This window comes from Triturus cristatus, chromosome 7, assembly GCF_964204655.1.
Source record: "Triturus cristatus chromosome 7, aTriCri1.1, whole genome shotgun sequence".
Lineage (NCBI taxonomy): Eukaryota > Metazoa > Chordata > Amphibia > Caudata > Salamandridae > Triturus > Triturus cristatus.
This window is the reverse complement of record NC_140590.1, coordinates 1,353,483,884-1,353,510,094: the sequence shown is the minus strand read 5'-3', so window position 1 is coordinate 1,353,510,094 and position 26,211 is coordinate 1,353,483,884. Positions and strand designations below refer to the sequence as shown.

Sequence of the window (26,211 nt, the reverse complement as noted above, 5' to 3'; positions counted from 1 at the left end):
AGGATTTCAGTTTTGGTGGGGAAGGGGTTAGATATCCAGGTCTCGATGAGGTGCAGCTAATGTTTGAGGCTTTGGATGTCTAGAGCAGAGGAGACGTTTGTGGTCTGTAACAGCAAATTGGTAAATTATGATTCAATTATTGGCGAGTAAGACCCGAAGGGTCTCCATGGAGAGGTTGAAGATAGCTGGGTACAAAATAGAACTTTGGGGGACTCTGGAGGTGATGGGGATCTTCTGGGTCATGGAGGTGCTTATGTGAATGAACTAGTGTTGGTTCCAAACATGGGTGAAAGCTATTGTTTTTATGTTGGCTGTCTAGGTGTGTCCATCTAGCTCCACTGGACTGTATGAGGCACTTTTACTACTAAAATCAGTTTGCAAGCATCCCGATAAGGAGTGAGCATCGAAAAAAGCTTCTGAAAAATAGATGCTACAAAAAAAGGGACAGCTCTATGTTCTATAATCTATACCATTTATTTTACAGATCCTTTTGTTAGGTTTCGCTCCGCAATGCTGCCAAGTGGTGCTTGCCAACAGGATTTGCTCTGCAATGCTGCCATGTGGTGCTTGCCAACTGATTGTAAAGATAGCCTCCGCGTTTTAATCAGTTGGTGAGTAACCCAGAAGCACTGGGGAGCAAGAGCTGACAAAAGCTTCTGAAAAATGGGTTCTACAGAAAAGAAAGCAACCCTTTTCCAATTTCATTCATTTCCTATGATGCTTTTGTATGTGCTCGTTCACCAGTGCTGCTGGGTAAACACTGGTAAAGGCAGTAAGTTTGAAGTTTTAACGGCATGCACACAACCATTGTACATGCCATAACTATCAAACTTACTGGCTTTGCCAGTACTTGCTCTATTGGGTTTACCGTCAGTTGGTTGATTTCTGTTGTCACTGGTCTTATGGTGGCTCATTGCTCTATTTATTGAATGTGAATTATTCAACATTTTATCAAAGTTTGCATGCATTTTCCAAAAATTGGAAATATTTTCCGCTTCTCCAACTTCTGAACATCAAGGTGTTTTTAAGTTCCAACTTTACTATTACCACCATTAAAAGACAGTTTAAAATGTTACTTCGATTTTTGTCAAAGATGAATGTAGTTAAGTTGCCTTTAATCATTAGAGTCGAGTAGTAGTCACCGTCCGGTGAATATCTTAATTTGTAGAATGCTGTGCCTTCCTCCAGGTTTTTGCAGGAGACCTGCAGGTTGATTTCCCTTGTGCGTGGTTGAGCCATGAGTCAGGAATCACTTCCTAGAATGGAAACTTCGGCATCTGTGATTGCCACATGCTGTGGGTGTGACAGGGCTCATTCTAGCTTTAATTAGCGGTCTCCTGAGGTTGGGCATTCCGTGCACCTCACTTTAAATCTCTATGTTCGAGGCATATGAGCTGCAGATCACACACTGAGGATAAGATCGCCATCTGGTGTTGGGCTCGGATGATTGCAGGTTGTTGTTGTCTTCGGAAGAAGCCTTTGGTCACGAGGTTGGTGACTCCTCCCCTGGACAACAGTGCGCATGGGCATCCACTCCATCGTCAGATTGTTTTTTTCCGCCATTGGGTTCGGATGAACTTTTTTCCGCTCCAGCAGAAAACTTCTAGCAATCATTTTAAATACTTAATCTTCATTCCATCGACGTCGAACTCAACTCGGACCGGTTCCGCAAGCGGCTGATGGACAGGACACCCTTCAAAAAATGCCCCCAGTGTGGAGCGAAGTTCCCCCACAGTGACCACCACGAGGTTTGTAACCTCTGCCTGTCGCCGGAACACAACGAGTCCACCTGTCCAGCTTGTTCCGCTTTCCGTTCGAAGAAGACCCTCCGGGACCGAAGAGCTCGACGCCATATTATGGCCAAACCAGCTCCAGAACCGGAGGACATCTTTGCTCAAGATGTTCCCGAAGACGACACCGAAGATCTCGAGATCGTGTCCGAGGCCGACGATTCCGATGACCTCATCACTCCAGGGCAGCGTGTGAGTACCACCCCCCCTACCCCTGCCCCATCCAAAAAAGCATTGGTCAAGACTCCGCCAGCTGGGCCCAGTCGCGACCGGAAATCCTCTTCAGAAGCCCCGCCCTCGGGCCCGGCTCCGAAGACATCTAAGCCTGTGGGTGGCTCGGGCTCGAGCAAACCTCACCTGATTGTGCCTTTAACACCCTCGGCACCCAAACACCCACTGTCGGCACCGAAACAGGCTCCAAGACCGAAATCTCCTTCGGCACAGAAACGTTCCTCGGCACCGAAGTCTCCACCGGCACCGAAACGTTCTTCAACATCGATGCCTGAAAGTCCATCGGCACCGAAAACTCAGTCGGCACCGAAAACTCAGTCGGCACCGAAAACTCAGTCGGCACCGAAAACTCAGTCGGCACCGAAAACTCAGTCGGCTCCGAAAAATCCATCGGACCCGAAAAAATCATCGACGCCGAAAACTGCGTCCCCGCCGAAAAAAGCTCATAAAGACCCGAAGCGGACACCGCAGCCATCACCTTCGGAGCCAGATGAACTTTTTCAACCAGATCCTACTCAAAAGCGGATCTACATCAATCCTAACACGGGACATGTGACTGCCATCCCATATAAAAAGCGAAAGCTGGACACTACACCTCCCCCAGCTCCCATACGGAAAAAGGACTGTGCTACTTCACCACTTCGTCCTTCCTCTCCTGTTTTACCTCCTAACCCGTCCCCCCCTCCTCCTCCTGATTCTCCTTTACCTTTACCTTTACCATCTCCCTATCATTCACCTCCTCCACAGGATGATAATGATGACTTAGGGGGAGGGGCGGACCCTGATTTATTTAATGATCCTGTTGATCCAAACGACCCTTTTACGTTCCCAGACCCAGCACCCATGGATGACTGGTCTTATCCTATACCTGACATGCCTGACCCCACTACCTACCCCTCCAAGCCCTCCCCTGCTGATGACCACCTAGGGTTCGGCCAACTTATAAATAGGGCAGCAACATTCCACGGCGTCACAATGCACACAGACGCCCTTGAAGAGGACTTTCTCCTTGATACCTTTGAGCAGTCACAAAAGACTGTTCACATACTGCCCATGATCAAAGGGGTTATAAAGCATGCTACTGAAGTCTTTAAGGACCCTGTTCGAGCTAGGGTTCTCAACCCACGCATCGAAAAAAAGTACCGACCAGCCCCGCAAGACCCTGCATACATTAAGGCCCAGCTCCCTTTAGACTCCTTAGTCGTATCAAATGCCAGGAAGCGCGCTAACTCACAGACAACTGGAGAAACGCCTCCCCCAGACAAAGAGTCTAAGCTTTTAGAAGCCTCAGGCAAACGGGTCGCCGCGCAGGCGGCTAACCATTGGCGTATTGCGAATACCCAGGCCCTGTTAGCCAGGTATGATAGAGCGCATTATGACCAACTTGAGGACCTTATGCAACATCTGCCTGAACCCTTTAAGTCCCAGGCCTCTGACCTCATCCAAGAAGGCAAATTAATATCTAATGCCTCCATTAAATGCGCCTTAGATGCAGCAGACACTGCTTCTAGAGCGGTCAATACTAGCGTCTTACTCAGACGACATGCCTGGCTCCGTATTTCCGGTTTTAAACCGGAGGTTCAAACCGCAATTCTAGCTCAGCCTTTCAACCAAGAGCAGCTATTTGGCCCTGCAGTGGATACTGCATTAGAAAAAATGAAAAAGGATAATGAAACTGCCAAGTCTATGGGAGCACTGCAGTCTCCTCAAAACCGGGGTTCCTTTCGTCGCTCCTTTTATAGAGGAGGCTCCAAAAACACATCAACTGAGACCACGTCTACCTTTAAAAATTCTGGACAAACATCCCCTAACAGAGGTTATTTCCGGGGAGGTTATAGGGGAAACAATAACAAAGGTCGAGGGCGGGGCAACAACAACAACACCCGCACCTCACCAGCCACCAAACAGTGACTTGCTCCCCCCAGACCATTCCACTCCGGTCGGGGGGCGACTCCAACAATTCCTACCTGTCTGGACTTCCATCACCACAGACAGGTGGGTAAGACAAATTATCCAGTCTGGCTACTGCCTCGAACTCATACAATCCCCCCCAAACATACCGCCCAAACAACGTCCAATGTCCTCGCATCATCTCTCTCTCCTCAAACAAGAAGTTCAATCCCTGTTACAAAAACATGCGATAGAACCAGTCCCCCTTCAACATCAGGGAAAAGGGGTATATTCTCTATACTTCCTCATTCCCAAAAAGGACAAAACACTAAGGCCCATACTGGATCTCAGACTACTAAACCAGTATATACATTCGGATCATTTTCATATGACCACTCTCCAACAAGTCCTCCCACTTTTACAACAGGGAGACTTCCTCGCCACATTGGACCTCAAGGACGCATACTTTCACATCCCTATGCATCCCGCTCACAGAAAATATCTACGATTTGTGGTAGATGGGCAACACTATCAATTTACAGTTCTCCCATTCGGAGTAACAACGGCACCCAGAGTGTTCACCAAGTGCCTAGCAGTCGTGGCAGCGCATCTCAGAAGACAACAGATCCATGTCTTCCCCTATCTGGACGATTGGCTCATAAAAGCCAATACATACCAAAAATGCGTTCTCCACACTCATCGCACGATTCAAACTCTCCACGATTTGGGATTCACTATCAACTACCCCAAATCCCACCTACAACCTTCCCACTTACATCAGTATCTAGGAGCAACCATAGATACATCCAAAGCCATTGCCTATCCCAGCACTGCCAGGATAGCCAGTATCCAAAATCTCATCTCTCAATTTCAAACTCATCCATCTCTTCCAGCAAGAGTGTTCATGCAACTCCTAGGCATGATGGCGTCATGCATCTCCATAGTCCCACACGCACGACTTCAAATGCGTCCCTTACAGGAATGCTTAGCACAACAGTGGAACCAAGCTCACGGACAACTTACCGATCTGGTGTTGGTGGACAGTCGCTCACTCCGCTCACTGAAATGGTGGAACACCATCAACCTGTCCAAAGGGAGACCGTTCTTAGAGCCTCTTCCACAAGTTGTGCTAACTACAGACGCATCTCTCACGGGGTGGGGAGCCCACCTCCTTCACCATACCACTCAGGGCAGATGGACCAGTCAACAAAAACTGCTCCACATCAACCACCTGGAACTCTTAGCAGTGTTCCTAGCACTAAAATCCTTTCAAATTCACCTAAAGAACAAAACTGTCCTCATACGCACAGACAACATGACGACAATGTATTATATACAGAAACAGGGAGGGACACACTCTCTCCAACTGTCCCAACTGGCAAAGCAAATCTGGAGATGGGCAATTCCCCAAAACATCTACCTGTTAGCAGAACATCTCCCAGGGATCCACAATCAAGTGGCCGACCTCCTAAGTCGCCACACACAACAGATCCACGAATGGGAACTACACCCCAAGGTTCTACTCCCCTTCTTCCAAAAGTGGGGACAACCAGACATAGACCTGTTCGCCACTCCCGAAAACACAAAATGCCCAACCTTCGCCGCCAGGTTTCCACACCCACAGTCGAAGGGCAATGCCCTATGGATGAACTGGTCAGGCAGATTTGCGTACGCCTTTCCGCCTCTCCCACTAGTTCCATTTGTGGTACGCAAACTGAAACAACAGTCACTAACACTAATACTAGTGGCTCCCACTTGGGCACGTCAACCGTGGTTCACCACACTTCTGGAACTATCTTTAGTTCCACATCAAAAGCTACGCCTCTCCCCGGATCTGTTAACCCAGAACCATGGAGAAATCAGACACCCAGATCCTCAAACACTGAACCTAGCGATCTGGCTCCTGAGGTCCTAGAGTTCGGTTACCTCAATCTCCCTCCAGACTGTATGAATATCATAAAAGAAGCCAGACGCCCTACTACTAGAGCGTGCTATGCCGCTAAATGGAAACGATTTGCCATCTACTGCGCTAATAATGACATACATCCATTGGATGCTTCCATCCAAAACATCATTTGCTATCTACTACACTTGCAAAGATGCAATCTAGCGTATTCCTCTATACGTTTACACCTAGCAGCCTTGGCAGCCTACTTGCAAAATAGGCAACACCTGTCCCTTTTTAAGGTACCAGCCATCAAAGCGTTTATGGAAGGTCTCAAAAGAATCCTTCCCCCAAGATTGCCACCTGCACCAGTGTGGAATCTCAATGTGGTTCTAACAAGACTCATGGGTCCCCCATTTGAACCTATGCACAAATGTGAATTGCAATTCCTAACATGGAAGGTAGCTTTCCTTATCGCAATCACTTCCCTGCGCAGAGTAAGTGAAATACAAGCCCTTACACTTGAGGAACCTTTCTTACAACTACACCGTAACAAAGTGGTTCTTAGGACAAACCCTAAATTTCTTCCAAAAGTGATTTCCCCTTTCCACCTTAACCAATCAGTAGAACTACCGGTCTTTTTCCCAAATCCAGACTCGGTAGCTGAAAGGGCCCTACATACCTTAGATGTCAAAAGAGCCTTGCTTTATTACATCGACAGGACAAAACCTTTTCGAAAGACAAAACAACTCTTTGTTGCTTTCGCGCCACCACACAAAGGCAACCCGATCTCCAAATCAGGAATAGCCCGGTGGATAGTTAAATGCATCCAAATATGCTACCTCAAGGCTAAACGTACACTTACAGTTCCCCCTAGGGCGCACTCCACGCGTAAAATAGGGGCTTCTATGGCCTTCTTAGGCAATATTCCCTTAGAAGACATTTGCAAGGCAGCCACATGGTCTACCACGCATACCTTCACTAAACACTATTGTGTTGACGTGCAGGCCAAACAACAGGCCTCCGTGGGCCAGGCTGTCCTAAAAACTTTATTTCAAGCTGCTGCAACGGATACAGGCGACCACCGCTAAGGGGAGCACTGCTGTATAATCTATCCTCAGTGTGTGATCTGCAGCTCATATGCCTCGAACGGAATATGCTACTTACCAGTATGCATCTGTTCTTGGCATGTAGAGCTGCAGAGTCACACACGCCCGCCCGCCTCCCCGGGACCTGTATCTGTTCCAGCATCCGTCTTACTTAGACATTACACATGGACATCCTTTCTTTCTTTTCTATATACTCCATCTTTTCCCATCATGGCGAAAAACAATCTGACGATGGAGTGGATGCCCATGCGCACTGTTGTCCAGGGGAGGAGTCACCAACCTCGTGACCAAAGGCTTCTTCCGAAGACAACAACAACCTGCAATCATCCGAGCCCAACACCAGATTGCGATCTTATCCTCAGTGTGTGACTCTGCAGCTCTACATGCCAAGAACAGATGCATACTGGTAAGTAGCATATTCCTTATGGGTCATGTTACCGAGCGTCTACAGTGGCGACATCCTAAAGTCCCTTCCCACGCTGTCCTTTTGCTCCAACATTAGGATGTCTCAAGCCTGTGTCATTGTCCCAGCCATCGAACTGTGGAAGTATGACGCTGTTGCAATGGAAGCTTGGTGCACACCCCAGTGCTGAATGATACCTGCCCCCATTGTAGAAGACAGCCTTGCCACACTAGTGGTGCGTGCTGTCTGAGCCCTCCAAGGCCACACACGTGCTTGGTGCAGCCATGGCCCAGAACAAAAGTCCTGTGGACACACCATTGCTCTGTGATGCCAGGACCCGGTGGGAGAGGCCTGGACCCACTCCCTAGATGTGTGCAGCCAGGGCCCCAGAAGAGGCTCTGGCCACATCATTGCTTTCATACATTAATTTCCACTCTATTGAATATGTGTCTGTCTGAGTGCGCAACGATCTGAAAGTGCAGCCTGCATATTGTTGTATATCCTGATGAATATGAATATTTGTGAAATTTCTGGATAAGCAGTACACTCAGTCTACAGATTTAGGTGGAGGTGATTGATGTTGCATCTGTATGATTCCAATCTGGTGGTCTCCCCTTTTTGTCTGGTCTGTGTTCATCTCTCTTGCTGTCTGGATCTCGTTCCTCTCCTGCCATCAGGCGCTGGTTTCCCACTTGCTGTTTGTCAGCGTCCCTTTTTCACTTTCTGCCCTGGTTCCTCTCTTGCTTTGTACCCTGGTTCCTCTCACTGTCTGGATGTGGTTCCTCTCTTATTGTCGGGTCCTTGTCCTTCCCTTGCTGTCAGACTTTGGTCCTACTCTTGCTGTCCAGCCTTGGCTCCTCTCTTGCTGACAGGCCATGGCTCCAGTGCTCTCGAGCTGTCAGGCCCTGGTTCCTCACTTGCTCTCGGCTCTCGTTCTTCACATGCTGTTGGACCCTGCTTCCTTACTTACTGTCTTGATCTGATCTTTCTCTTGCTGTTAGGCCTAGGATACTCTGTTATTGTTAGGCCCTTGCTCCTTTCTTGCTCTCCAATCTTTCTTGCTGTCAGACCCTTCCTCCTCTCTAGCTGTATGGCCCAGGTTATGCTATCACTGGTAGGCGTTTGTTCCCCTCTGTCTATTTATATTTTTCAAGCAATTTTACATTATTATCCACCACACCAGTGATGGTCCTGAAAGTTCTGTTTAAAGTGCATGCACTTCTCATTCGGCTCCTCTTCTGTGTTTAGGATGAATTTAATTGGGTGTTGGCAGTGGTGTTCTTCATAATGGCGAACTGAAAAATTACAAACAGGCTTCTTGCGTTGACCCAGCTCTGTCTTTCTCCCCATGGTCTTGTAGCGTCCTTGCTCAAGCTCTGGTACCGGGAGCTGGAGGAGCCACTGATCCCACAGCAGTTCTACAAGCAGTGCATCAGCAACTATGAGAATCCAGACGCTGCCGTTTCTGTCGTCCACTTACTGCCGGAGCTGAACAGACTGGTGCTGTGTTACCTCATACACTTCCTTCAGGTAGAGTTACATTTCAGAAATTGTGTGGCATTGTATTAAGACTTGACTTTTAATGAGCAGTTTCGGTCAACCTTTATTGGCTGAATGTACATAGGTTTAGAGTAACCATAGTGGATAATTGTACTGCAGGGACGAAGAGGTGGTGCACACACAGTTGCTTCAGATAATGGATGCGTTTCGAAGAGCATCATTGAAAGCCCAGAGCATCAGATCCGTATTGGAGGTGCAACTGAAGCAACTCAGTGTGTGCCACCTCTGCTTGCCTTCAGCTTAATTATCCAATGTGACTACTCTATAAATGAGATGAATCAACTTCTTCAAATGTGTTTCCCTGTGCTGTTATTTGTCAATCTTGCCATTAGGTGACCTACTAGTAAATTGGGTTAACAAGTATTACTTACAGTGCCAAAATAATTTCTGTTTAATAATTTCACCAATTCAGTTCGTGTTTTTCCACTAATTAGTGAAGTTGAGTACTTCTCTGATTTCTCTTGTGTCTCTGTTTTGAGGCTTTAATTCTCAATGTGTTTCTGTTAAACCTCTGGTGTCTTCTGTGTTTGCTTATTTGCAGTGCATGGGGAACCTCTTGTCATAAGCCTTTCTCTGCTGTTAGGTTTTCGCATGTCCCACGCAACACATTTTGTTTTGTGCATGAAGTGCCGTGGATAGGTCTAGGCAGTTGATACGCAGGGTCTGCAACACTTCGTTGGAAAATCTCCCATTTGGTGCACTAGACACCCTCAAAGGCTTAAAAAATGGAGACCCTTACTGAACTTGTGAGAGTATGGTCTATGTCCATGTAAAAAGAAAATTGGTCCCTTCCTCAGGGGCCTCTTTATCAAATAACAAAAGTAATTTAGCTAACCAAAACCTAACATCTCAACCAAGGAAACAATTACAGCTAATCAAGTAATGCCTTATTGAGTTTACTTTTTATGGTAGTTCATATGTATTCACCAACATCATGCGTGTCCCAACAGTGATCATCTATGGTATACCAAGAGCTTACCGGTCGCCATTTCAAAATACCTTGTTGTGTGAATCATTAAACCAATATCATTGCGTATCACCCTCCGTGAATATTCTATGCTGCAAATTACTCCCAATCTAAGTGGAATTGTCAATAGCTTCCATCAAAACCAGACATCCTCCTAAGCTTCCTAAAAGAAAATACAGTTCCTAATACAAAAAGTACACCGGAATTGTGCTGCCTTACATCGCACTCTTTATATACGCATACCTGAAACTCAAACTTGATTCCCACGAATCACTTGTCACATTCCGCTTGTTCTCTGTTCAACCTTCTTCCAAAACCAGAAAACAAAGCTCAATTTACCGGCCTCTAAATCTATTTATTTGAGATTAGATCATGACCCTAGCCAGGAGATTAGAGACATTCTATCTAAAATCCTAGAGAAAGCAACTGATATGGAAGGGATCAACACAAAAACTTGAGCATTCCTAACAACATCTTTTCCCATGCCTAAAATTCATGAAAATTACATGGATCCTCTATTTACACCTATAGTGTCTGGTTGCGGTACTTTGTTTGAACATTTTGGCACAAATGTGGACTATTTGTTACAACCGATTGTACAGGCATGGTGTTCATATGTAAAAGACTATTGACTTTCCAACACAACTGCGAGATTTGCCAGCTGAGAACTTGGATGAATATTTGTTATGCACAATAGAGGTTTCTTCACTGTATACATAAATTCCTTTGCAAGAAGGATTAGAAGCAGTGGAATAGACACTACTCAACCGATCTGACATCAAAGCAAACAAGGTGTTTTTGTTAGAACTTCTTCAATTTTGCCTCCAACATAGTTATTTTTTTCATTTATTTATTTATGAAGTTTTATATAGCGCGAACATGACCCAAGCGAGTATCAGAGCGCCTCACAGAAGATTAAAGACCACAGAGAGGGAGACAAGTTGGTCAAACAACAATCTAAAAGTGCAAGATAAACGAGTTAACAAGAGTACCAAAATATCGGAACACCACATAAACACTATACATGAGCATATGTGTGCGGAGGGAGCATCAGAGCATGGCCTTAGGAGGGGGTAGGTACATTACAAGTTCAGAGAGTATTGCTTTCACTTCTTATTTGAAAGAGGATGTTGCAGGATTTTGTCTGGTTTCCAGAATCAAGGCGTTCCAGATTCTCGGGGCAATACCATAGAAGGCCCGGTTATAGGTTTTCTTTCTTCGAAATATTTGCGGTTTCAGCAGTTAAGTGATAGAACTCCTCAAAGGGGTATACAGTAGTGTTATGGTGAAGGGCTTTGTGGGTCATGCAAGTCATTTTAAGATGAATCCTAGCCTCAAATTTAAGCCAGTTTAGAGATTTCAAATCCGGAGTGATGTGGTTATTTCTTTTGGATCCTGTGATGAGCCTAGCCGCCGAATTGGAAGAGACCCTTTGCGGTGCCAACTTGTAGCTCAGAAGACCATAGAGAGTTGCACTCCCATACTCCAATCGGGAGATGACTAGCGCTTGAACAGAAGACTTGAAGTCTTCCAGAGGAAGGAAGGGTTTTATCTTTCTTTGTGTGCTCATTTTGACGTTCGCTCCCTTGGTGGCAGCGCTGATTTGCTCCTGCATGTTCAGGGCCTCATCAAGTATTATTCCAAGAGATTTGGTAGAGTCAATGATGTGTAAAATACAGTTGAGAGCAGTAAGCTGTTTCATGTATTCAACGATAATGGGTGCCTGTTTAGGAGGAGAGATAAGGAGGAATTCTGTTGTGATGGAGTTTAGCTTGAGATGGTTGGTAGTCAGCCAGTGTTGGGTTTTAGTAGGGTTGAATTGAGTGAATTGATATCTTCAGGGGAGGAGATTTTCAGGTACAATTGGGCATCGTCAGCATACATGTTATAGAGTATATTGTATGATTTGAGCATTCGCGTTAAGGGCTCGATGAACAGGTTGAAGAGTGTGGGTGAGAGCGAGGACCCTTGTGGGACCCAAAAAGTGATCGGAGTAGAGTTGGAGAGGGAGTGAGTGACTTTAAATCTTTGCGTTCTGTTGTGAAGAAATGAGGCAAACCTGTTTAACACTGATCCTGAAAGACCCATGCTGCGTTCCAGTAAGTCCAGGAGGTTGTCATGTTTGACCATATCAAAAGCCGAAGAGAGGTCAAGGAGGATTAGAAGGCAAGCTTCGTTCCGATTTAGCATTTTTAGAGTGTCACCCAATATGTGGTTAATGGCCATTTCAGTGCTATGACCCTGACGAAAGCCCGATTGGAATAGATCTAACAGCTGGAATTGATCAATGAAGGCTACATAATTGGACATGGACAATTTTCTCTAGCAGCTTCAATAGAGTAGTAATGTTAGTGATTGGACGGAAGTTGTTAAGGTCTTCTTGCTCCGCAGTGAGTTTGCTAAGAGTGGGTGTAACCTGCCCAGACTTTATACAATCAGGAATCACACCTTGCTATAGGGAGGCATTTGCTATCTTGGTCCAGATTGGAACTTGGGACCTCTTAATTTCATTGAAAAAACTGGGGGGAACGGGTCACTGAAGTGGTTTGAGGGTTTAAGTGTAGTAAGTAGGTTAAGTATAGAGATTTCATCATCATAAACTTTATTACGGTTCTCAGACGATAAAAGTACAAATGCATACAATACAGGAAGAGATAAGGTGCTAACAATGATATGTTAGAATTCTGGTGAAGGATAAACTGTAGAGGATTGGGACTAGACAATAATTAAAAAGTTAAAATAGTAATCTTTTGGAGCACCTAAAGCCGAGGGAACAAGAACCTGTATCGAACAAAGGTCAGCAACGTGACAATTTATAAATCTCTACTGCACATAAACTGTATACCATTTAAAAAGCAAACTTTAAAGGAAAAAAAAACTTTAAAAGTAATCAATAAAAAAAACAAATAGTCATTTTATATTTTCAGCAGGGAACTTCTGATAGCCCACATCTTACGTAGGAAAATAGCAACTGCTCAAACTATCAGCAAACTAGTGTCAGATTTTAAGATGTGCAGTGCTTCTCGGCGACAACTGGTGCTAAGGTGCTTGCAAAGAGGTGCGAACCATGTAGATCTCGGGGACCGATAGAGTGGACAAACAAAAAGTATGTGGCCTATCGACTCAGCAGTTGAGGGACATCCAGGACAAAACAGAGACGGAGTAGCAGACTTTCGCCAAGAAGCTGTTAGGGAGTTCACTGGGATGGAACCAAATCTAAATTGCACATAGAGCTTCCTCTCCTGCGGGACTGTTATGACCTCCAGCTATTGCTCAAATTCACTTGTCAGTTTGAACTCCAGGAAGTCTGATGTGAGACAGCCCCAGCGCTAAGTCAGAGAAGACTGGGCCACCCAATTCCAGTATTGTTCCTTAATTAGGGCCCTGCTAAGGAGCAGTGCAGGAACCCTGGCATCCCACAATCCCTCCAGCCCTATTGCAGTAAGCAGAGATTTCAGTTTATAAAACCAACCAATTTTCTTTGAGCGATCGAGGGCAATTACCTCGGATAGGGCAGCAGCATATGGGAGCAACTCAGGAGTAGTCCCAAGGCGCAACCAGAACATAAGGGGGCGTAACTTTGCCTTCTCGATCATGGAAGTTCTGCCCATGTCCAGCCTGAGAGTGCTCTGTGGAAGTGAAACCAAAGCTCTCAGGAATTTGTTCTCTGTAACCAAGAGGCCGGCCAGGTTTTCAAACCCCAGCAGTTCAGCACCATATAGTGCTGAGCCCACTGCCTTGCAGTCATAGATGTGAAGCGGGTCTGCTGGAGGAGGTCCTGCGCTCCTTGATCAGGGTCCGGTAATCTGCCTGGGTTGGAGAGTCCACTTCACTATATGGGGCTTCCATGACTGGTCATCGGAGAGGATGATCCCCAGATACTCAAAGCTATTCACTCTCTCCCGGGGTACCCCACCCAGTGTTAGCTTGCCATTAAATGTTTTGTGGGTGTTCAATATTAAAACTTTTGTTTTCGAGGTATTGATCTTCAAGCCACGCATGGTACAGAAGGCCTCAAAGCGATCCAGGAGCAACTGAAGCTTTCTAGGGGTTTTGGACACTAGCAGCATACACTCGGCAAACAGAGGTGTTACCACTTTGGTATCCCCCCCCCAAGCGTCCGCGGGGATCTCCGAGAGATACTGGACTACGTCATTAACAAAAAGCGAGAAAAGTGTAGGGGCGAGTACACAGCCCTGTCAAACCCCTTTTTAAACCTTAATCCGGTCTGTTAGCTTTCCTTGACTAACCCGGCGAACTTTTGCATAGTTAGTCTCATGGAGACAAATAACTAACGATAAGACATCAGGAAGGAGGCCCATCTCTTTTAGAGCACACCAGAGCTTATGTCTTTGTCAAAGGCAGACCTAAGATTAATAAAAGCAACGTAAAGGCTTCCCTGGCCTATGACCACCGTCTTCCATATCAGTAAGAGAAAGTGAAAAACCTGGTCAATAGTGCTAGTTTTTTGCCTGGCCCCAGCTTAGAAGGGGGACAAGATGCTAAGGTCCCTGGTCCAGGCCTGTATTTTCAAAAGAAGTGCATGAGCGAACACCTTTCGAACACAGTCTATCAGACTGATAGGCCTGGCGTTGGAAGGTGACGATCGGGCACCCTTCTTATAGACTGAGATTACCGCAGTACCCTTCCAAGAAGGTGGAATTGGGGCACCCGCTCCGCTGCAATGCCAATAGCTAGTGCCAGGATGTAGGTTGTCCAATTCTCACCAGGAATGCCATCAGGTCCAGTGGCCTTGGCCTTTACGATGGAGTTAATGCTGGCCCTGACTTCAGCTCCTGTGAAGAAATCAGTAATGTATGAGTGAGTGTGGTCGAGGGTACAGGCTACAAAATCTGGGTTATGAGGCTCGGAGTATAGTGTGGAAAAAATGATCTTGCCAGGCTGCAATGGAAATGTTGTTAGGAGGGGGGGACCTGTTGGCGTCCCCCCTGTTAACTAGAAGCCAAAATTGCTTGGAGTCTTTCCTATTGCAGGCCTCCCTAATTAGCGACCAACGGTTCTCCTCCCATTCCCTCTTTACTCTAACCTGAGCTGCCTTATTAGCACTCCTAACTTCTCTCAGCTCTGCCACATTGGTTGCCCTAATGGCGACAGCTAATTGACGTATAAGGCTCCTACACTCCTGGTTGAACCAGGCAAACTGTGACTTGGTCTCACTACTAGTGTCCTGGGGGCAAAGAGAGTGTCTAACAGACTAAAAAGATGGCCGTGACAAGTCCTAACCTCACCCAGCTTTCCCTGTTCAAATCTAGATAACTTGGTGATGTCTAGCATATTAAATTTGATTACTTCAAGTTTTGCAGCGTGAATCTTTCTGGATTCACTATGCTGTGCATTATTCCGCGGTCTAGTGGTTGGGTCCGGAATCGTATTATTTTTTCTCTTTTTCTTTTTTTCGTGGCTCAGGTGGGCGTTGACGTCCCACCATTTGGTTTCCTCCCGTGACGTCAGCGCGCTTCCTCCGGAAGCTCCCACCTTTGGTTGCCATCTTCAGATTCTTTTTTCCGCCGTTGGGTCTGGATCATCACCGAGGTGTTCTAGAGTTTTTTGGAAAAGAGAATAGGCAAATCAAGCAGAAAACACCAAAAGTTGGAGTTTTTCAACACACGACCAGGAGCACAGAGTCAGTACGACGAAGAGGGTGAGAAAGATAAAGAACTTCGACGTCCAATGGAGAATGTGCACACAGGGGGCCCTCTGAGCGCAGGAATGGACAAAACTCCATTCAAATTTTGCCGTAATTGCCACCACAAGTACGTGCAGAAGCACCAGCACCCAGTCTGCAGCCTCTGCCTGCCAATCGACCACGAAAGCAAGGATTGCAACGCCTGCTCGGCATTCACCCCCAAGACCCTCAGAGTGAGGGAGAGACAGAGGATAGCGAACTACACCATGCAGGGGCAAGGACAACCCCCGTCGCTCCGAGACTTGGGCCTCTTCAGCGGAGAAGAGGACAACATCGCCGAGGGACCAGAAGACTACACGTCGCAGAGACTGATAAGAAGTCGACAAAGGAGGTAAGAGAGACGTTGACCCTTAAAGCCCTGACAGACTCTCGAAAAACTGAGCCAAAGTCCTCGAAAGGAGCACTGGCGTCGAAGCACTCAACGGCCACAGCTGCGTCTACGGACAAACAGCCCAGCGGGTCCTTCGAAAAGGACTCCTAGCCGGCGAAAGCTCTAGAAAAGCCTAGGTCATTGAAGCACGGTCCCGAAAAGCCGCGCTCGACGCCGAAGGAAAAAGAGCTGAAGCGACTTCGACGTCAACATCGGCGACCTCGAAGAGAAGCGCCGAAACTCTCGACATCAAACAAGCTGCCAAAATGGAGAGGAGGAAGAGAAGGCTTCAGGCCAAAATGGACAGTATCCTACAGAGGAAAAAGGAATTCGACAAATGGATGAGCAGATCCACCATCCCTATTAAGCCCTCGACGGTAGTCAAAACAGAAGTCGAAGAGGAGTTCGACGACGCCGACCCGCCGAAAACTCCTGAACCAGCAGAGCAACAGGACGAAGAAGGCCTCTATTATTACGAAGGAGAAGGCGAGGACGATCAAAGAACATACTTGGGCTCAACATCCTCAGAGGCGCACAACCTGGAATGGCAGGACCTCGACGCAGAAAGCCCGGAGGAGGGAGTAGAGTCATATCCGTCGAGGCCTTCACCGCCAGACGACTTTGGCATCTACAACTTGGTCATCAGGAACACTGCAGCAACATATGGGGTTAAATTAGAGGAAGAGAAACCAAAAGCTTGTTTCCTCTTGGAGACTCTGCTCCCCACTCAAACTAGGAGCCAATTCCTACCCATGCTCCCAAGTGTGCTGGATCAGGGCAGGGAAGCTTTCAAGGAACCAGCAGCCTGCAGATCTGTCACCCCTAGAACAGAGAAAAAATACAAGCATTCCTCGAAGGACCCAGCATATAATCCAGGGATCCGTACCAGCTGACTCCATTATAAGGTCAACAGCCAGGAAAAGGGCCAACATTCCCACGGACTCAGGGCCACCTCCAGACAAAGAGAGTAAGAGAATAGACCTCATGGGGAAGAAAGTAGAGAGGAATGCGGCGATTCACTGGCGCATCGCGAACTCCAATGTCCTAATAAACAGGCATGCGTACCAACCTTGGGAGGAGGTCGGGCAGCTGCTCAAATATCTCCCAGAACAATACCAGCAGAGGGCAACACACCTGGTGGAGGAAGGCAAAAACATGGCCAACACCTGTCTAAAGTCGGCCCTGGATGCGGCAGACACATCCAGCTGGCTTGTGATGATTGGAGTAACGGAGAGGAGGCATGCCTGGCTGAGGATCTCAGGTTTCAAACCGGAAGTCCAGAACAATATTCTGAACACACCCTTCAACGGGGAACAACTGTTTGGGACTCTAGTTGACGAGAAGCTGACACAGCTCAAAAAGGATAATGAAACTGCAAAGGTCCAGGGAGCACTGCAGTTCAGAGGGATGAGAAGGGGCACACCCTCAAGGAGACCGGGTGGCAGAGGAGAAAGCCAACCGGGAGCATCGCACCAGGCCTTCCAGCAAACTTATCAGGGAAACAACCAGGCGCAGCAGCAAGGTCAGCAACCGCAAAGCTGGCAGTACCAACCGAGGGGCCAGTCCTTTCGGGGGCAATCGAACGGACGGGGACAAATGAGAAGAGGGGGACAGCAACCCGCCTCCAAGTGACTCCGCTGTACCAAACGTACCCCCCCAGACAACGTCTCTAGAGGGGCGGCACAACAAAAGACTCAAAAAGCAATTAGACACATACAAAGGAGAAATCATCGAACATGTAACACCGGTAGGAGGTAGACTAAAACACTTCTTCCAGGAGTGGAAGAAGATAACGGACAAACGGATACTCAACATCATACAGTTCGGCTACTGTATAGAACTGGAGAAAACGCCACCAAACAGGAGGCCAACCAACAAAGCGCGCTCAACAAGAGAGCTCTTGCTCCTCCTGCAGGAGGCACAATAACCCCTCCACAAGGAGGCAATAGAAACAGTGCTGTACAAGGAAAGAAACAAGGGAGTGTACTCCAACTACTTTCTCGCACCAAAAGTGGACGAAACGCTAAGACCCATCCTAGACCTACGGTTCCTAAACAAATACATAAAAACGCAAAAATTCAAAATGACATCCCTACAGGAAATTATACCACAAATAAGGGACGGGGATTTTATGTCCACTATAGACCTCAAGTATGCCTACCTACACATTCCCATGAACCAAAAACACAAACATCTACTGAGATTTGCCATCAACAAAGCGCACTACCAGTTCACGGCCCTAGCCCTTGAACTGAAATCCATACCAAGGGTCTTCACAAAAGGCCTAGCAGCGGTAGCGGCGCACCTACGGAGGCAGGGAATACATGTATATCCCTACCTTGACGACTGGCTGGTAAAGGCAAACTCCTATAACCAATGCAAACTACATGCTCAGCGGGTCATGCACACGCTGACAGAACTAGGGTTTTCGATACATTGGGGAAAGTCCTCGATAGAACCAGAACAGGTGAAGATCTTTCTGGGCGCACAGATCAACACCATTCAGGGCTGGATGTTCCCCAGCGAAAAGAGAACCTTCGCTTTGCTAAAGGAGACACGTCAATACTGGAAGGGGCAAGCTCTGACAGTGAGGACAGTGAGCAAGCTCATGGGGATGATGGCGTCCTGCATACACCTAGTCCCAAATATTCGACTCCACATAAGACCATTCCAGGAATGGCTCCAACAACAATGGTAACAGGGAGTTGGGAAGATCTAGTGGGTGTAAAGCACACAGTGCAAGAGGAGATAGCGTTGTGGAACAAAGAGAACATAACAAGGGGGAAGCCATTTACGCCACCAACTCCAACAGTGACCATCACAACAGACGCATCCCAAATGTGGTGGGTAGCGCACATGAACCTACTCAGGGGTTTGTGGACATAAACAGATGTGATCAAACACATCAACTACCTAGAACTAAAGACCGTGTTCCTTGCCCTAAAAGCCTTCCAAAAACAGCTGTATGGGCAAAGGGTGTTAATACAAACAGACAACACCACAACGATGTTCTACATCAACAAGCAGAGAGGAACACAATCAGTAGCGCTATCAAGGCTAGGGCAGGAGATATGGAGATGGACCATCCCACTACAAATAGACCTCCTGGCGATACATCTACCAGGGAAGGACAATGTGGAAGCAGACAGACTCAGCAGACAGACATCAGCATCCCACGAGTGGGAGCTCAATCCACAGGAAACGCAAAAGCTATTCAAGAAGTGGGGATCCCCGCAAATAGACCTGTTTGCAACACACCAGAATGCAAAATGCCAATACTTCGCATCCAGACAGCCAGGTCTGCAATCCCAAGGAAATGCCCTATGGATAAGCTGGTCGAAGACATTCGCCTACGCTTTTTCCCCGATACCGCTGATGGACAGGGTACTCAGCAAGTGCAGAACCAGCAACATGACGCTGATTCTGATAGCACCACAGTGGGCCAGGCAGTCCTGGTTCTCACAAATTGTGGAAATGGCACAGGGGCCACCACACAAGTTCCCAAAAAGAAGAGACCTGCTCCGGATGCAAAACGGAAGGGTGCTCCACCCAGAACCAGAGAGCCTCAGCCTAACAGCTTGGCTCCTGAAGACTTAGAGTTTGCGCACCTAAAGCTCCCAGAGAGCACGCTGGCGGTGCTGCGGGAGGCAAGGAGACCCACCACACGGAAGTGTTATGTAGCAAAATGGAAAAGGTTCACCCAATGGTGCATCAGGGAAGAGCTCCAGAAGAGAATCCCCAGGGAATCAACAGTGCTAAGATACTTAACACACTTGCTAAAGAGTAACCTAAGCTACACCTCGCTAAGAGTACACCTAGCAGCAATAGTATCCTATACAAGAGGAGAAACAGGAAAAAGTTTCTTCACATCCCAGGTGGTAAAAAGATTCCTGGAGGGGGCCAAACGAATCGCCCCCCCAAAAAGGATGCCACCGCCGGCATGGAACCTCAATGTAGTTCTAACGCAACTTATGAAGGCACCTTTCGAACCCATTCACAAGGCGTCTCTACATATGCTCACCATAAAGACAGCCTTTCTGGTGGCAATCACCTCGCTACGCAGGGTGAGCGAATTGCAAGCGCTAACACTACAAGAACCCTACATTCAAATTCACAATGACATGGTGGTAATGAGAACAGACCCACATTTCATGACAAAGGGGGTGTCAAAGTTCCCCATAAGCCAGACAAAACAGATACCAAGTTTCTTCCAAAAACCATCAACAAGCGCAGAGAGAGAGTGCACTGCACACTCTGGACGCTAGAAGAGCAGTGGTCCATTACATTGAAAGGACTAAAGATTGTAGGAAAACAAAGCAAATCTTTGTGTCTTTCGCAAGCAGTTTCTTGGGAAGACTGGTAACTAAAAACACCATCGCACGATGGATCGCACAGACAATCCAATTCTGCCAAAAGCAGACAGGCCAAGAACTACATGAGCAGCACAAGCTCACTCTACCAGAAAAAAGGGAGCAACAATAGCTTTCCTGGCAAACACACCCATCCAAGACATTTGCCTGGCGGCAACATGGGCTTCAGTGCACACGTTCACTAAGCACTACTGCGTGGATATACAGATGAATAAGGAAGCACAAGTAGGACACAAAGTGCTTCAAAATATATTCAACAACCAACGCTCATCTTCCACCCAGCCGCCACAAACATAGCAAACTGCTACAAAGTCTATGCACAGCATAGTGAATCCAGAAAGATTCACGCTGCAAAACGAATAGTTTCTTATCTGTCAGTGTAGTTTTGCAGCTTGAAGACTTTCCGGATTCACTAGTGAACCCACCCACCTCAGCCAGAAAGATGAGACTGGAGGAAAGGGATTAAAAATGGAAAAAGACTTTGAAAAAAGAAGAGGAAAAACAAGAATAGCACAAGACAAGAAAAAAAGAATCCGAAGATGGCACCCAAAGGTGGGAGCTTCCGGAGGAAGTGCGCTTACGTCACGGTAGGACACCAAATGGAGGGACGTCGACGCCCACCTGGGCCATGAGAAAAAATACTACGATTCCGGATCCAACCACCAGACCGCGGAATAATGCACAGCATAGTGAATCCAGAAAGTCTTCAAGCTGCAAAACTACACCGACAGGTAAGAAACTATTCGTTTCTCTGTGTCAAGGGATACCCGGGACCAATTGAGCCGTCTGCTATCATTAGTTGGGCATACCTCCCTAGTCGTAACAATGGGGTGGGTTTGATTCATGTACCTGACCCAAGGCAATACTAGGGAGAGCTCTAAAGGATTGTGGTGGCTATCTGTGGAGGACCCCACAACCATATAAAGATTTCGGCAAAGGGTGTGAATTGGCTCCAGGAGGCGCTGTTTTTGGGTGTGAGCCATGGAGCAGGGCGTGGCTGGGGATGAGGGGTAGATAGCGGATTAGTCTGTCAGTTGGTTCATCAATGTCCGGAGGTCAGTTTCAATCTTATCCATCTTTTTGGGGAAGAAGTCAGCAAAATCATCACAATTTGGCTGTATAACAGAAGCTGTTGGCGAAAGAATGGGAAGATTGTTGGATTGGAGTTTAATTCATTCAAAATGCCTTTTTGGCCTGTTCCTGGCTTTATGTAGTTGGCTTACGAAGAAGTTAGCTTTTGCACTTCTAATAGGTTTATTGTAAGTGCTCCTTCTAGATCTCAGGAGCGTAAGGTGTTCAAGAGATGGCGAGCCTCACAGGATCGTTCAGCTAGTCTCAGATTGCGTCTATTTATATTAAAGGTATAGTTGAATCAAGGTTTGGGGTCTTTGGTGGACCTTCATTTTAGTTGCAAAGGTGCAATAGCATCTAGAATGTTCAGTATGGAGTTGCTGTAATGCTCAGTGAGGTCATGTACTTCAGACATGTTAGTAGGTGGAGGCAAGGTCATGTAGCTAAGGAATATCATTTCAATTCAATTTCAAATGATCTTTATTCGGATATATACAGAACATCCATAAAAGTACATATAAAATACACCAAGCATTCTTATACACAGTCAAATAAGTGCAGATATCAATACGCAAATAGTGCAAAAATAGCTCTAGATCAAACATGTCAGAAATTTCTAGAAAATGCATCCATTAAAATGCATAAAAAGTCATCCCAATGAATAATAAAACTGTCTAAGATACATCAAATGTGCAAATATGCAGTGTGCAAGTAATAAAACAACCTGAGTCATTAATAAAAACTAATCTTAAAACAGCATATCTAATGGTACACCCAATGTACAAGAATACAATGTGCAAAATAATAAACAGGCTGTCAGACCAAATTCATTAGGGTGGATGGACAGCCAATGTGCAAAACACAATAAGTTAAGTTGGCAGAATAATCCACACACTTCAGGTCGTATTCATTGAGGCACGAGAACGGACAACAATTTGAAGAAAGTGGTTGACTCTGTAAATACATCGTCAGTACTTAACATCCGTAAAACTCTAAAAGCCTCATTAAAATCCGTCAGGGCGTTGGCTCTCAAATAAGGGATTAGAAAGTGTTTGGTATATTTTACATAAAAGCCACAAAACAATGTAAAATGCAACAAACTTTGCTTTCCACCCTGGTTACATGGGCAGAATAAATTCCCCAAATTATGAGTGTAACCTAAGGGGAAGCAGAGTAAGTTTACCACACTCCCATCCCTAAATCTAAACAGCAAACTCCGATTCCATCTGCCCAATTTCTTGCGTAGGTAGCCTTGGGGCATATTAGATGGCTTAGTACATGATGTTTGTAGTGGTATGTACCCAATAATTACTGGCTTTGTAAATTCGTTTTTTTCTCTATTCACTCGATACAAATCAAATAAGGCCCTTTTCACTATGGTCTTATGTGATGAATCAATTGTTTCGGGTGCTGAGAAGAGATGCCCCATTTCTACGCTTAGAAGGCTCATCTGTACCGCGTTAAGCCAGGGAATATATTTTGCCCGCTCACTTTTTAGGCAGTCTAAAATTATGTCACGGGTCAGTGAGGCTGCTGGATTACGCCAAATTTTTAACCAAAACAGAGCAGGTCTAGATTTTATAAAGTCCTCTATATATGGGAGATTCAGTTCTCTATGGCACACGTATGATGGTGCCGAGATAACCCCCCCCCAGTACCTTCCTACAGAATTTATTTTCTTCTATCTGGGTGTTCGTGCAACTCGAGTATCCCCACACCTCGGCACCATAAGTTCCTGTGGGGACGCACTGGGTTTTATAAATTTGTAAAAGTGATAGAATGACTTCAGTGTGCTTTGGTTTGCGTAAAGTAATTATAGAGTTGATGGCTTTACCCAGTTTATTCCTCCCTCTGGCAACATGAGGTTGCCAGGATCCGAAATCGGAAAACAACAGACCTAAATAAGGGAAAGTGCTAGTGCTATTTAAAACATTGTTCCCTGACGTAATATGGCAGATTTTATGTTTCTTTGGCCCACAAGACGTTCTATAAGATTTTTTAAAATTTGTGCATAAGTCAAGGTCGGCCATATAGGAGACAAAGCCTGATATTAAAGTGCGAAGTGCATTAGGTGTACGGCCTAAAAGTACCGCATCGTCGGCATAAAGCAATACAGGGAGGGGTTTGCCGTTAACGAGCGGAACATCAGTAGTCAGTTTATCCAAGGATGTACTTAGTTCATTTATATATAAAATAAAAAGCAGGGGAGCCAAGACACAACCTTGTCTTACACCCCTGCCGATTAAAATCTCGCCCGAAACTTCACCATCGTTATTAATACGAACACAGGCTTTTAAATCACTGTGTAAATGGGCCAGAAAATGGACCAGAGATTCATCCAAACCATATCTCAGCAAGGCTGTCCATAGGCGTGATCGGTTGACAAAATCAAAAGCAGAGCTTAGATCCATAAAACCTAGGTAAAGTGGGGATTTTTTAGCTATAGTGTATTTATCTAAAACTAGGTTTAGGTTCAAGCACTGCTCAACCGTCCCTACGTTGCTTCTAAAGCCTAGCTGGCATGGATGTAAAATTTTATTTTCTTCGGTCCAAATGTTAATCTTATTAAAAATGACCCTGCCCAAAATCTTCAATGTATTGTCAATTAATGATATCGGGCGGTAACTCCCAGGATCAAGTCTGTCCCCTTTTTTAAAAATTGGTACGATGGTGCTATTGGCCCAAGAATCAGGCAGTGAAGTGTTTGATAAATTATTAAAAACATTACACAAAAGTGGGGACCATAGGTCAGGCTCTGATTTTATTAAATCAATAGATACTCCATCAGGCCCTGGCGCTTTGTTTCCTGCGCTTTGAAGAATTGCATCCTCTACTTCCGTTATTGAGATATACGGAAACTTAGATAATTGACAATTTTCAATAGGAGGAGTCGATGCCATGTAAATATTTGTAAAGTGCTTCACCCATACGTCCCCTGGTATGCTACAAGTTATGGGAGTAATATTGGAGCCAAATGATTTCAGGTTCTTGACCTCTCTCCAAAACCCGGCAATATCCTTTGTTGCTGCAGTTCGTATGAGTGATTCCCAATGGGTTTTTAAAAGCTCTTCGGATCGTGTTCTTAAAGCACGTTTGTAGCTAGACCTCAGGGTCCTCACCAAAGACTGATCTGGTGGATCGATCTTTAAGGCAGCTCTCAGATCTCTGTTTGCTCTAGAGCAAGAGTTGTCAAACCATCTAGGGATGATGTTAGTATTAATTAAGACTGGCTTGGATATCTCCTTCTTTATAGTCTTGCACAGTTCAGTGAATGCTTCCACAATCGCATAGTCAGGGTGGTCGGATGACAGGCAGGTAAAGACTAGTCCAGGATAAGATTTTACAACTCGGGCTAGTACCCCCTTATTGTCAATCCCCTTCCAAACCACCCTTAGCCTATCTGTCGACGCGATTAGGTTTTTTGCCCCTATTTCTTTCCGCTTCGGCTTTTTGTGAGGAAGTTTAAGAGTGGATAGAATGGGGTGATGGTCGCTATATATACACCTGACTACTGAGGCCTCTAATAAAAGGTCCACGAGCATAGGGCTCATGAATACATAGTCAATTGTGGAAGCACTCCCATGTCCGATATAAGTGGCCACGGGGCGAATTTTCTCCATAGTGTTTACTTTTTCCATAACATTGATTAAGTCCCTCGTGGCCAGAAGGTTGGATAATTCTTCACCTCTTTTACAGGGAGGAGTTTGACGGTGAATGTGTGCATTAAAATCACCTCCTACACATATCCCATCAAGTTTACCACACTTTTGTCCTTCAATAATATCGTCAATAAAATTAAACAACTTGATAAAATTCATATTGGGATGTGTTTTAAAATCATTGTTATAAAAATTTATTAAACAAATTCTAACACTGCTAATATAGAGCAATGCCTGGAAATTTCTATTGTATGTTTCCAGTGGTTCGATTTTGACATTTGCACCTATTTTGACCCATGTTGATAGTCCCCCGCTAGGTCTACCTATAGCAGGTGTAGAAGCAGTTTGATTAAAACAACAGAAACAATCAAAAAGAAGAGGAGTGGTGCACCAAGTTTCTTGAAACATTAAAATATCAATTTTAGAAACCCAGTCCACCCAGTCCCTATTTGTAACTTTAGCATTTAAACCTGCTATATTCCAGCTTAGGATTGCCAGATTGTTGGTAGATGGTACCGGAGTAAAAACATGGCTATTGTTCTTAGGCACCTTATCATCGTTAGCAATCACTATAGTTGAATTAATAGGTGAATCCCCTGCTGGCCCGGGTATCTTAGAATAGTTCCTAATTGCTGAATCTGACGTGATAGTTGGTGGTCAGTCCAGAGTGCCCAGGTCACACAGGGCACTGTACCTGTTATATAGGGGAAGAGGTGAAAAAATGGAGCTGGGGGGTCTATGATGAGGTCTGTAAAAGTAACCCAATGGCAAGGAGGTTATGTCAGTAGGTGGGGAGAAACACATATTAGTACTGCCAAGGATAAATTTAGCTGTAGAGGGATTTCTAAAATTGATGACAATACAATCCCCTTCTATGTTCTTTGGTAGTGGCCCAACCCAGCTCACCCGTCGTGTAGTCAAAATTTCTCTCATGATATTGGGTCCTACCCCTTTGTGTTTAGATAGCCAATCTATGCATTTGTTATTAAGCTGCATCCATGTCTCGCTCTGTCCCTCCCTTAACTGAGGTACGCCTGCCAAAATTATTACATAAGGGCAGGCGTCGGGAGGCAAATTAAGGACAGGCCCTGAGTACATTGTTGGCCTTGTGATAGTTATTTGACCCTTGTCTGATGCAGTGTTAATAGGTACCTTCCTTCCTGTGGCATGGAGGGTGGGAGCATCCTTAAGCGTATTAG

The 26,211-nt window shown here is 45.9% G+C and overlaps 1 protein-coding gene across 2 annotated transcripts in view; it reads left to right on the top strand.

The window, feature by feature from the left end:
• Positions 1-26,211, top strand: part of LOC146812049 (rho GTPase-activating protein 39-like) — a 485,991-nt gene that overhangs the window by 445,978 nt on the left and 13,802 nt on the right. For both annotated transcript variants that reach the window (XM_085619026.1, XM_085619025.1), the window contains one exon: positions 8,669-8,838. In XM_085619026.1, coding sequence (XP_085475152.1) covers positions 8,669-8,838 — 170 coding nt within the window. The remainder of the gene's footprint in view (positions 1-8,668; positions 8,839-26,211) is intronic.